Below are 12,954 nucleotides of genomic sequence, written 5' to 3'. Positions count from 1 at the left end.
CTAAATTTGGCAACACCACCCAGGCAGTTTGGTTGTGTACATAAAACTTAACAGTCTCAATAGAGGTCATGTCCCTCCCTCGCAAGACCAGGATTGTATGGAGTCCTGCTCGGTATTTGTTGATGTTTACGGTAATAACAGGGCTGGATTCTTCTACACAGATAAACCTCTCTGGAAATCAGACGCTCCTCCTAAGCAACCAAAGCGTCGACGTCTAAAAAACTCTCTCCTGTCGAGACCTAAACAGCCTATTTTGTATTTCAGGTGATTTTAAAGCCCCTGGGTTGGGTAGGAGAACAGGGACTTTCCTGGCAACCTGTTGCCTCATATTGCATCATTGTGTGCTTGGAATTCTCAACGATGACGTAAACTGAAAGCACAGGTTCCCTGAATAAGATTAATTCCATACCAAGAAAAATATATATGATTATACTTTGAACTATTGACATTAAAAATAAATTGTCATTTAACTTATGAATTACATTTACATTATTGTATGCAATGAATGCAATAAAAATGACACACACATTTTTTATCATTGCTTCTCTAGTTCTAGTAGTTCATACAAATGATCATCTATTTTCCCAGAAGATAAGCACCACTCTACTGCAGGTGTATTCAGGAATGCTGAAAGTATGCGTTTCCCGTCTCTCACCTGAGATTGCTATTCGTATGGGTGCTTCGTGGATACACATGTGTTTGCTGTTGAAGAAGATCATTCCGGAAAAACCAACTGATGTTTTAAAACCCGAAAGATTCTTCTTTTCAAAAGATGTTTCAGAACCGCAAGAGTTATTAAGCCTTCAAAACCAAGCATTTTGTCTTCATAAAGCTTATCATTTACTTGTATCATTAGGGTGCACTCTATAAAATCTTTCTATCATAACAAATGGCGGGAGGGTTGAAACATGGGCTTTAGGATTAACTCCCCTTCCAAAAAACAATAAATTCTCTATCTAAATAGCTTTTTGGAATAAGGCTGGAATTCCTTCTATCATAAACATGAGGTCCATCGTTTATTTATCTTCCTGTTTACAAATAAAATACCTTTGCGGTGAAAGGACGCGTCTGATATGCGTTGTATCGTCCTGAATAGAGATTTATCTCATGAACACAAACAATTTACACATCCACTTAGAACTCCATATAGACGTGTCATATAGCATTTGCTCAGTACTGTATGTGCAGTTTTAAGCACTTTAAGGTTCAGAATGGGATGCCACGCACAATAGCGACCCAGGGAACTAAACCTTGAATTATGATATGGCCTGAGGAACAGCGCTATAGCCATTAGACCTTGGCTTTAAAAAAAAAAAGAAGGTAAGTCACCAAACACAGAGTCCTTTGATGAGTGTGACTTATGCTCACTGAGCAAACAGGGACAGCTTTTCATAAGCGAACACACACACACACACACACACACACACACACACACACACACACACACACACACACACACACACACACACACAGACACACACAGACACACACACACACACACACACACACACACACACGGTAAAAAGTATTCATGGAACATGTTGTTTTAAAAGTTACGCTACGTGACAATTCCCAATTGAAAAACCACAGCAGAAGAGAAAAGTGAAGACTGCTTTGAGACATAAGCGAAATTGGTTCCAAAAAGTTCCTCCAAAGTTGACACCTCCAAAGTTTGTAGCGATGGGTGATAGTAGAAGTGGTAGGACTTCAGCAAACATATTAGGCCTTTAGCATACACACTGGGTCTATTGTTTTCCACACACGGTATGATATTTGGGTTCAAGTAGTAACATGCTGCTACTGACCAACTATCACATTCGTTTTCAGCTTCAGACGATCGTGGAGATCAGGCCTACCTGCTGTACACCAGACAGTCCATGTGATTGATCTCTGTATCGGATCGGTGTCTCCTGTAGTCCTCCCAGAGGTCTTTGATTGCGGTCACGGATAGAATGAAGACCACGGGAGCCAGGGCAAGTTCGGGTTGAAACGCATTGACAACGGGCACGAAGTTCAGCAAAGCGATGAAGACAAAGTAAACATTAGCGAACCTGTGGAACTGCTCGAAAAGATTCTTTGGCAGAAAAGACAGGAGAGTGTATTTGGTGGTTTTTATCTTATTGTCTGAGAAGTGTCTGTTTGGGTTCTCCTCTCCTTTGGCATTGTCGTACAATATGTTTGCGTGGACGATCCGTGTTTTGTTCTCCTTGTTTTTCTTCTTTTTCTGCGTTTTAACCTTTACTTTCACCATCCCGGCTTCTTCGCTCTCAGGCGCCATGGTTTGGTTTGCTCCCTGTCTCAAACTTTTCCACACTTTTTCTTTCGCCCCGTGTTAACGCCACAAAGTACTAGGTGATCATGCTCCCAGCCCGGGCAGAATGACTCCAGCATTCTCGCTCAAGCGACTATCCACTCGCTTTCGTCCATGTCGGTCCCTCGCAAGTTAAGAGGAAACGTTTGCCTTGTGTTTTTCTGTAATTTTTTACCCCTACTGTCGCTGAAAGGATGCTGGGAGTGTAGAAACAACATCGGCTTTCAGGAGCTCTACCGCAGATCTCTGCATCATGGGGATGCGATCTGAAGATGCGTGAACGGGTCGCGGCTGTGTTTACAGATCTGTGAATGTGCGCAGATTCCGCACAAAGATGGGGTTCGTCAAAGGGGGAAGGGTCTCGGTTTGAGAGAAATATGACCCGCATGCCCCTCCTTGGTCCGACCCAGGTCGCTTTTTTTCTGGAAGTGCCACGCGGTATCATTTGAGAGTTGATGCGGAATTATTAAACATGCGACTGCCCTCTTGTAGACCTGCCCATGGATCACACGACTCTGCGTCGGTTTCTGTTGCAACTTGCAACTGTAGTTTCCGTTTTGTGTCATCTGAGTAATGAACTTGTGTTTCTAAGTATCCACTGAAAAAAATATAAATCAGGCGCTCTTGAATCGAAATGTTGATGAAAATAATGATAATAAAGATAATTATAATAATAATGATAATACCTAACTTTTTTTTCCTGCCTCTCTATTTCCTGCCTATCTATTCCTGCCTATATGGTTTTATATATATATATATATATATATATATATATATATATATATATATATATATATATATATATATATATATATATATATATATATATATATGTATATATATATATATATATATATATATATATAGGCTTTATAAATATATATGTTTGATATATATATATATATATATATATATACAAATGTATATGTATAACTAACCAACCAACCATCCTACAAAATAATGCATAGTAAGTAAGGTATAAAACATATTAGTTTGACATACTTGAACTAGATCTCAGATACAACAGATATGTTAAGAATGGAAAACTATCTATTAATAATTGTTAATTATGTTCTTTATTAATTTGCACAAAGCTGTTGTACGCCCCCCTACAGTAAACCATCTAGGGGTGTGTGTGTGTGTGTGTGTGTGTGTGTGTGTGTGTGTGTGTGTGTGTGTGTGTGTGTGTGTGTGTGTGTGTGTGTGTGTGTGTGTGTGTGTGTGTGTGTGCGTGCGTGCATGTCTGTGCCCTATGGCCTGCAGGCCATGCCTGTGTGTCCGGGTGCCATGAGTATCTCGGCGTGCCCCCTCTCAAGTCCAGCCCACTCCAGCCATCCATCAAGTGCAAATTGAATTGTTCCCCTCGCGTAGATGCCACAAGTACACGCCCCCATTAGTTTCCCACCCAACAGCTGGATCGCCCTGGCTGCAAATTGCCCCAGACGGACTGGGATAGGTGTTTGATTTATCACCCCTTGGGCTTCTGTGGGCTAAGTGGCCAAAATGTCCTTTTCTTTTTCTAAGTGCTGAGATTTCACAAATCCCCGGCCCCTTTATCTGAGGATCCTTCATCCCAATGACTGCTATATAGGTGTCCCTTGGTGTCATTATGGGGCTGAAGGCATATGCTTCAGCATGCTGTTACCATTATCATCAGTAATTTGCACCATGCACCACAAAAAACAAAGCTGGGTGGTGCAGCGGTTGGAATGTGTTGTATATATCAATTAAGATGGTGTGATTTTATTATTCTCACCTGTAAACAGTTTTGGATGAAAGCGTCTGAAAAGACTAATTGTATGTCTCTTTGGACGATTTGTAACAAACAAAATTGTGTTAAATGCTACAAACGCTACACAATCAAAATCGATCTTTCAAAGAGGTGATATAGGAGAGGGATGTTAAATGATAGCACTCATTAATCAGCCATTATAATTCCATCCCACCTGGAGGTCTGTGCTGTCCATATAAGTGAATGATGACTGCAGAATATTGATGGAGAGGGGGGATCAGACGCCATTCTGCTAATGATCACATACCTCCTCATTACGTGTCATGTACATAAAGGCTGAATACGAAGACACACTCTGCTACTAATACCATCACTATACTACTACAACATGTACTTCTACTTCTACCGGTTAGTGTAAGGCAAGGCAAATTGATCTAGATCACACAATTACTATAACCGAGGCAACCCAAAGCGCTTTACAGAGTACACAGACAAAGACACTGAGAACAAACGATAAAAACAATATAGCAAGTAAGCGAACACACATAGAATAAAAGCAATAAAAACAAACAGGCAAAAGCACAGTCGGCAAAAAAAAAAAAAAAAAATCAAACAAAGAAATACATTTGATTGAAGAAAATGTATTAAAAGTAATGGTACAAAGGTGGGTTTTGGCTTTGTTTGAAAATAAGTCGGCATTGTCTCAGGTCTTAGCTCTACTGGAAATTAGTTTAAATTTTGAGCAGCATGGCATCTGAAGGCAGCTTCACCTTGTTTAGTTTGGACTCTTGGAAGAGCCCAGCAACCCTACAACTTTCTCTGCAGCTTTCTGGATCAGCTGAAGTTATCTGATGGCTGTCTTAGTCAGACCTTTGAAAAGTCCAGTGCAGAAGTCTAGCGTGCAAAAGATAAAAGCATGCACAAATTTCTTGAGGTCATGTTTTGACATCAAGTCTGATCCTTACGATATCTTTAGTTGATATGTTGTGGGGAGACTCTCTGATGTACTGCTATTGATCCAAAATACTATCAGTCTTGAAGGTAGGACATGAACCCATTCAGGGCCATTAGAAGGGGTCCCCACCATTGGTCAAGTCTGTTGATTAATAATTATGTTCAACCTTAACAAATCCATAAGATAGGTCCAGTCAAACAAGGTAGGAGACTTAACACAAATCTTTGTTGAGATTAATGTCATTCAGAACCTTGATAATCTTGGTACTGTGGGGTAAACTAAATCCGTACTGGAAAATGACAGGGTTATAGCTGCTAGAAAGTTGCGGCCAGAAAGTTTCCCCATAATTTTGCTAACAAATGTAGGTTTGCCATTTGAGTATTCCTGTAAGCAATTGAGATGAGCAGCATAAGAACACCTGTAAGCTGTGCTGTGCATAGCCACATCAGGATATACACCTGACTTAACACATTGACACATTATCAAGTGTGGATGCACTTCAGTACACCTGTTCAAGTTAAGTGCACTTGATACAGATAGATGGGTATAATAAAAAAGATATAGTTGAGTTGTTTGTAAACCAAACTGTACAATCTGTAATTTTGTTGTGCACATGGTGAATATTGTATTCACATTCATATCTTTTAATGACAAATGATTTATAAGAGTTACAGCACTATATTTTCTATAATTCAGTCTAATGGTTAAGACATGACAGATTTTCATCGGCCCTCAAAGGCATTTAGAATTACTTATGTGGCCCCCGATGAAAAATATTGCCCACCCCTGGGTTACCCAGTACAGAGACATGTTCATTAAGGTGTAGGTATAGACAGTCCATACAGAGACATGATTAAGGGGCAGGTAGAGTTAGGGGCCATCCAGAACCAAAATTGTTTCTACCGGGACCCCCATTACACTGTCAATCTCCCTTATAATAGCATTTGGCCTCACGGAATTATAGAAATCCTATATTAAATCCTACCCAGAAGGCTTATTATTCCTGAATAAAGTGACCAATTACAAACTTAGAAAATAATTATATTTGTATTTGAGTACAGGCCGATAAATGAGAAGAGCAGCAAAGTTATTTTTATTATGAAATAGGAATGACTAGATATGCAACAAGAAAACGAAATCCCTAAGTGTCATGAACAATCAGAGACCGCAGACACTGCTCGCCAAAACCTTCCTGTTCGCCATCAAAATAAAAGTTTAATATCCTTTCAGAAAACTTTTCATCAAAGTTAAAGTCCTCCTGCCAATATTATAGTAGGTGAAAATAAAACAAATGTATGCTGTTGATAAAAACTCAACTTAACTTAAGTATCTCACTTAAAAGTGTTTGAAAGAATATATTTAAAGCATACACAGGTTGGATCCACTGGCTTCATGTGTGATCCTTGGACACTAAATATTTTTGTAAAAACTACAGTACTTTGGCGAGGTAAGATATTTAAGTGAGTTCAGGAGTAGGTTTGATTTGGAATGGAGCAGTGGAGGCAGACAAAGAAAAGACTCTTTTGTAAAGAGTCATTCAACAAATTAAAATGTGTTTTCCCCCTGAAATCCCCCTATGATTATCACTTCCCTGTAGGCAAGATGAGGTGTTAAAGAAAATATCCAATAAGTATGACACCATGAACGCTCTAAAATGAATTAATTAACACATCGACTCCCGGAAAGGAGTGGGTGTGCTCTAGAACAATCACACACTTCCAACCAAACCTGTAGGGGTCCCAAAGAAACACGTTTACAGTTAAAAAGATTCAAAGGATCATTACATCAAACAGTGATATCGGTTTGACTTTCTGAAGCTACCTTTAAACAGACTGAAATAAAACTAAACTAAATCTAAAAAGACAGGTGGAAAACTAAGCCGTGCTAATATAAACTAGGCTACCGTCAGCCATGCATATCCACAGTTTAGTTTATGCAGGGGAACCATGGTGTGAAGGGGAAACACATTATTAGACGATATTATGTTAGCCAGATGTAGCGTAGCCGTCCAGCTCCGTCAGACACAGCAGTCAGAAGCCAGAAGAGGGCATGCTACCCCAGCCAGTAATAACTCACACACCCCTACACTACCCTTGAAATGTCAGCACTGTGTGACTGTGTGTGTGTGTGTGTGTGTGTGTCCATGCCAGTGTATATGTGTCTGTGTGTGCGTGCGTGTGGGGGGGGAAGCCTGCATAGTGTGTCTATCTGTGTCTCTGTTAATGTGTGTGAGAGCATGCATGCATGCGCGCGTGCGTGCGTGTGTGAATCTGTGTCAGCATTAGTGTGTGTGACAGAATGCATGTATGTGTGTACCGGTATGTGTGTGTGCGTGTGTCTGTCTGTCTTTGAGTAAGTGTTTGTGAGAGCATGCTAGTGTGTGTGTGTGTATCTGTATCAGCGTAAGTGTCTGTGAGAGCATGTTTGTGTGTGTGAGTGTGTGTGATAGCATGCATGTGCGTGCCCATGTGTGTGCATGTGCTTAAATATCTTTGCGTTAGAGTGTTGTAAGAGCAAGCATGTGTTTGTGTGTTTGCGTGTGTGTGTGTGTAGTGTACGTGTGTGTGTATCTGTTTCCGTGTTAGTGTGTGTTAGAGCATGCAAGTGTGTGTATGTGTGTATCTATTTTTGCGTTAGTGTGTCGTAAGAACATGCATGTGTGTGTGTGTGTGTGTGTATATGTACCTGTCTTTGCATGAGTGTGTTGTGAGAGCATGCATGCATGTGTATGTGTGTGTATGCCTGTGCGTGTGTATCTGTGTCAGTATAAGTGTGCGTGAGGGCATGCAAGTGTGTGTGTGTGTATGTGTATCTGTCTTTGCATGAGTGTGTAGTGAGAGCATGCAGGCGTGTGTTTGGCTATAAAAGGGTTCAGTGGGAGTTCCTCTGTTCTCTGGATAGCATCCAACTCTCCCAACCACAACCTTCACGTTGTTATCGCACTCCATTCTTGATCCACACAACATCCACACTACATCTCCACACATTCACCAGGGAGAACCCTGGTAGATATGCCCCCTTGGCTGAATCTAAACATGGCATTGAATGACCCCATACACACAAGGACAAATAAACCTCCGGAACCTACCTTTAATAAAAGCTTTCAGGTAAACACACTTCAAGGTTTTAATAAGTGGAGACAAAATACAGTTAACCGGCAGGTGACCAGGTATCCCTAACAGCCAATTATAGGCTGTGTAATGCAGTAGCATGGGTTAAACGTAGAGGGGGAGTTGTCTAATGCAGGCCAATGTACAAGTGGTGTTTGGGTTTTGGTGTCTGCTTTCTAAACACAGCCTCGGAGGTAGAGTCAGCTAGCGTTGATCGCTCACCTTACATCTCGCAGCAGACGTTCATCTCCGGGAACACTCTTAGTTCGGACAAATAAAGACGTTCCAGGGCTGAATAATTGAACTGGAAGGAGAGGCGCGTCAGATGGGTGCTGAGTGAGAGACTGAGAATAGCATGTTCCTGTTGCCTGGTAACCGGGAGATATTTGGCAGCTGGCACACCTCAAGTGTTCCTCAGGTGCAGTCCATCAACACGGAAGAAAACGGAAAATGCAAGGAGAGAACTGAACTCAGGTCTGAGGTGAAGATCTGGTCACTCTTTGTTGGGAGTGAAGGAGGGGCGGAGCTAGAGTGGGGTTTGGACAACCTCCAGCCTCTAGTGTCGAAGAGTGATGGCCATGAGAAAGGAGGATCGTTGACGACGGAAGTCTAACGTTACTTGAAAGTGTCTTTTTGATCAAGAAGCCACCGAAACATGACTGATACTGCAATTGAATCATTAAGTCATTAGGCAGGCAGAAACTTTTATCCAAAACAAATGAGTGATTTGGTTTTGAGGAGGGCCTCTTGCTTAAGGAGTCCTACAGGTAGACCGCAGACATCTTGGATTGAACCCAAACCACTAGTCTATCCTGCTTTCAATATGCAGAAACATGCCCACACACACACACACACACAGATAAACAAACAAAGCTCTGATGAGTAATCATCATAATTCCCACTAGGTTCATTGTAATACTCCTCTACCCTCCATGCATATCATTATAATTGAACAGGGTTCTGTTACCACCCTCAACTCCTGAGACGCTGAGCGCTTGCACGCGGGCGGAGACCAACCGACGCAGGAGAGATTGATCCGGACAGAACATGAGCAGCTAAGGGAGGCCTGAATTAGCATCTCGCTCTCTCTCCCTGAATACACCCAGGCCCCAACACCCCCAAACCCACCCCTCCCCATCCCAACCACCACCACCACCACCACCACCACCACCACCCCCCAAACCCACCCCTCCTCCCTCCCCAGCACCATCACCACCACCACCGCCCCCCCACCTCTCATAATGAATCCTGCCGATGGATATTACCTTTGTCACGCGGAGGATAAGCGATGATGCCGGGCCCTCAGGATTGTGGGAAGCGGGGGACGGGGGTGGGGGGGACGGGGGGGGGGGGGATTGTGCTGATTCTGTTGAAGTTGCAGATCAATCTGGTGGGATGATGTACAGCGTGTCGGGGGTGGGGGGCTGTCGTAACAAAGGATCTGGTTTTTAATCAGGGACTGCAGGCGGCACGCAGAGCGTGGGGAACCACTGTTCTACCGTCAGCGGGAAACAGCACACACAGAGAGAGAGACACAGAGAGGTCTAATAACAAACCGGCTTAATAGCTTATGCAAAGGAGGCAGGGAGGCTGGTCCGGGGGATGTCACAGTCGCACATGGAGGTCTGCAGAGGCAACATGTTACGCTACGTATGTCTCCGATCCGCCTCGGATGAGCCAGGAATAGTCCAAAGTGTATCTGTAGAACAGGGTTGAATCATATAGCCGTGAATATCCCACCATCCATCCTATACCTATCTGGTTCTGGAAGCACGGCTGTTATATTGTCTTTAAACAGGTTGTTTTGGTGTGCACGCGCAATCTCTTACAAATTTCATATTTTGTGATGTCCAAAGTAGCCTATCACGATTCCTTATGCAAGCAAATAGATGCCAATTATTCGGTCGAAGGAAGTGGATAGTACGACAGTGTGTTTTTAAGTTGAATATTTATAGGTTATGACCTATTTCAGGAAAAAAATAACATCGCTCAATCATTTTCAGAATCAAATTTTTTGATTCATTTCCTTTTATTTAGGGGAAGTGATAGATGAACCATGTGTTACCGTGGTAACCAGGGCTTCTGTCTCAGTCAACAGTAGTTTGGAGGAGTTTTTAATCAGTTTAGCTACTAACTGAGCGTGTCTGTCGGCTGTTGAATGAGAGGAAGAACAAGGTCAGAGATGTTCTTCCTCACACGCGCAAATTCAATCAGAAACCCCTCAGAGTCTGTCTCCCGAGTCCGCAGTGATTATATTGTGGTTAGTCATTGTGCCTGTACAGTTTATTACCTCATGTTTGTGTGTTGGAACATGAGGGGCCCGATACATCATCCCCTCTTATTGGTTGGTGACAACACAGCTCTCAGGTGTCTGGAAGTGTGTGTGTGTGTGTGTGTGTGTGTGTGTGTGTGTGTGTGTGTGTGTGTGTGTGTGTGTGTGTGTGTGTGTGTGTGTGTGTGTGTGTGTGTGTGTGTGTGTGTGTGTGTGTGTGTGTGTGTGGGTGAGTGTGTTGGTGTGTGTGTGTTTGTCAGTGTTGGATTTTATTGTGACTGTATCGGCTCACTGTCATACAACTGTCAAACTTTTTTACATCACACTTCGAAAAGGCCTGAGGATGGCCTTACAGCCAAATAAAAAATGAATTGTCTTAAAAGTAAAAATGATAGCACAGTATAGTTTGTGGCCTCACAAAGTTTCCGCCAGGTACAACAGTTTGGTGGAACCGTTTGCACCAGCTAATCTCTTCCGAAAATGAATCAAGGTCACAGTGTTGAAACGATACCGTAATTTAGAAGACGCTTTGACTGAAAGTGAATTCAGATAACGGCCATTAAGGAGCAGGTAGGGATTAGGGGGCATCTTGCTCTCGGTTGCCTACAGTGAGACTGTGGCCGTTGGGGAATGAACCAAGAACATTTCGACTCAGAGGCAAACACCACTAACCCCTAGACTATTTCCCCCTGTGATCAACTGACAGGTGTAGAGCTCACATCTCCTCTGTTCATACCTGAGAGAGAGAGAGAGAGAGAGAGAGAGAGAGAGAGAGAGAGAGAGAGAGAGAGAGAGAGAGAGAGAGAGAGAGAGAGAGAGAGAGAGAGAGAGAGAGAGAGAGAGAGAGAGAGAGAGAGAGAGAGAGAGAGAGAGAGCGCAACACCACCACAACACGATCTCCAGCTGTTTCGTGGTGAGAGCGCGAAAAATAGCGTGAGAGAGCGAGAGAGAGAAAGACAGAGAGAGAAAGAGAGAGAGAGAGAGCAACGCCACCATGACACCGATCTCCCTCTAATAACAGAATAAGCAGAGGAAGCCACCTTGTTATCTGCGGTGTTGAGCATGCCACAGCAGATGGCGCGGTAATCTCCGATCGATTGCTTTGTGAATTATGGCGGCTTCTCATCCCACCGACCCTGAAAGAAAATCTATGGCCACATTCCAGCGCAAACACCCCGCGGATTAAGGTGTCATTCTATTTGAGTTTGCCGCCTTACTCGCACACTGTAAAACGTAATCCGGTCAGAGGTCAGAGGTCGATGTTTTCCAAACGCAACGACAGATATCCTCGGAAAAGACTACAAACGTTAAATCCATCAGGCTTACGCTTCTTTTTGTTGAGGTGACCGGGGCCGTTGAAATAGGCCTACCTCATCTCTGTTGAGAAAAAATATTTTGAACTGAAAAGGATATTTTAGATTGGTGATTTGGGGGATGGAAGAGGTGAGGTGTGGTATGGGAGGGAGTAGAGGACAAACGTTAAGGCCTCATCAGGAAGTCGCCATAGGCTTTACCTTAACACCCCACTAACACTTGTAAACAATTACCGTGAACCGTAAACCAGAGCTGTGCCAACCCAAGGCAAGGCAATAACCAATAACGTGTTCTCATTTATTTCCAGTTACTGTTATTATTCCCACCATCACACGCTAATGGAGGCGGATGAAATCTCCGGGCAACGCGACGAGAAGACAGGCTGGCTCTGAGACGATGATGAAGAGGAAGATGACAAGAAGGAGGAGGAGGAGGAGGAGGATGATGATGAGGATGATGGCGGCTGAGCGGCAGGTGATTGATGGGATCTTCCTCACGGACTCAACTTCTGGGAGTTTACGGCGCCAATTAAAGCTGGAAGGTTATTGGCCAGCGCTTTATTGAAAAGCGTCCCAGCAGGCCGGAGGCGCGTATTAACAGTCTGGTTAGCGTGTGTAATGAGAAAGCACCGCCGCTCAACAGACTTTATGACACACTGGCTGGTCTGCTGCTTAATTAAGAAAACCTTCTCGGCGCTACCCAACGTTAAAATGGGTTTTTCAATTCCTTTTTGTGTAGGTGTGTGTGTTGGATGTTTCTCCAGCCATCAGGGAGTGATTTGTCACCATGGATGGTAGATGGGGATCATACTGCTGGACGTCCTTGAATGGTTCTTTAGAGGTGGGGTATTTCATATTAGGGTAGATGTTTATCGTGCGTTTCTTTGTAGACATTTGCGAGGATATGAAGATATTCAGATATGTGGTCGCTTTTCGGGCTATAAAATAATAATAGGATTTGAAAGGGTTTTGGAGGGTTGAGTAAAATCAAGTCTGCTTTTACAATTTAATTAGAGAGAAATGCAACGCAATGTAAAGGCAGTGAACTGTTATAGAGGCCTGCTTATATCAAGGTTTTCCTGAGTTAAAAAAAAAAATCAAGTCATTATTTAATTAGAAGGCCGGTTTTTTGTTACACCAACGATCCATAACGCTGAGAAAAACTAAACGCAACGTCTCTTTGCGCTCTACTGCGCATGACCTGCTTCGTCAAGGACCACGCTCACGCAACGTTTCACGCACTGGGAGTAATCTGAGGCCC

At 43.1% G+C, this 12,954-nt stretch overlaps 1 protein-coding gene across 1 annotated transcript in view; it reads right to left on the bottom strand.

Moving 5' to 3' along the window:
* Nucleotides 1-2,794, bottom strand: part of atp10a (ATPase phospholipid transporting 10A) — a 38,261-nt gene extending 35,467 nt beyond the window's left edge. Inside the window, exon 1 of the mRNA XM_030372031.1 lies at nt 1,857-2,794. Within this exon, the coding sequence (XP_030227891.1) occupies nt 1,857-2,278 (422 nt within the window). The 5' untranslated portion in view covers nt 2,279-2,794. The remainder of the gene's footprint in view (nt 1-1,856) is intronic.
* Between the last annotated feature and the right edge of the window lie 10,160 nt (nt 2,795-12,954).

The sequence above is a fragment of the Gadus morhua genome, chromosome 12 (assembly GCF_902167405.1).
Source record: "Gadus morhua chromosome 12, gadMor3.0, whole genome shotgun sequence".
Classification (NCBI taxonomy): domain Eukaryota; kingdom Metazoa; phylum Chordata; class Actinopteri; order Gadiformes; family Gadidae; genus Gadus; species Gadus morhua.
The sequence above is the reverse complement of the archived record's forward strand: the minus strand, read 5'-3'. Positions and strand labels throughout refer to the sequence as shown.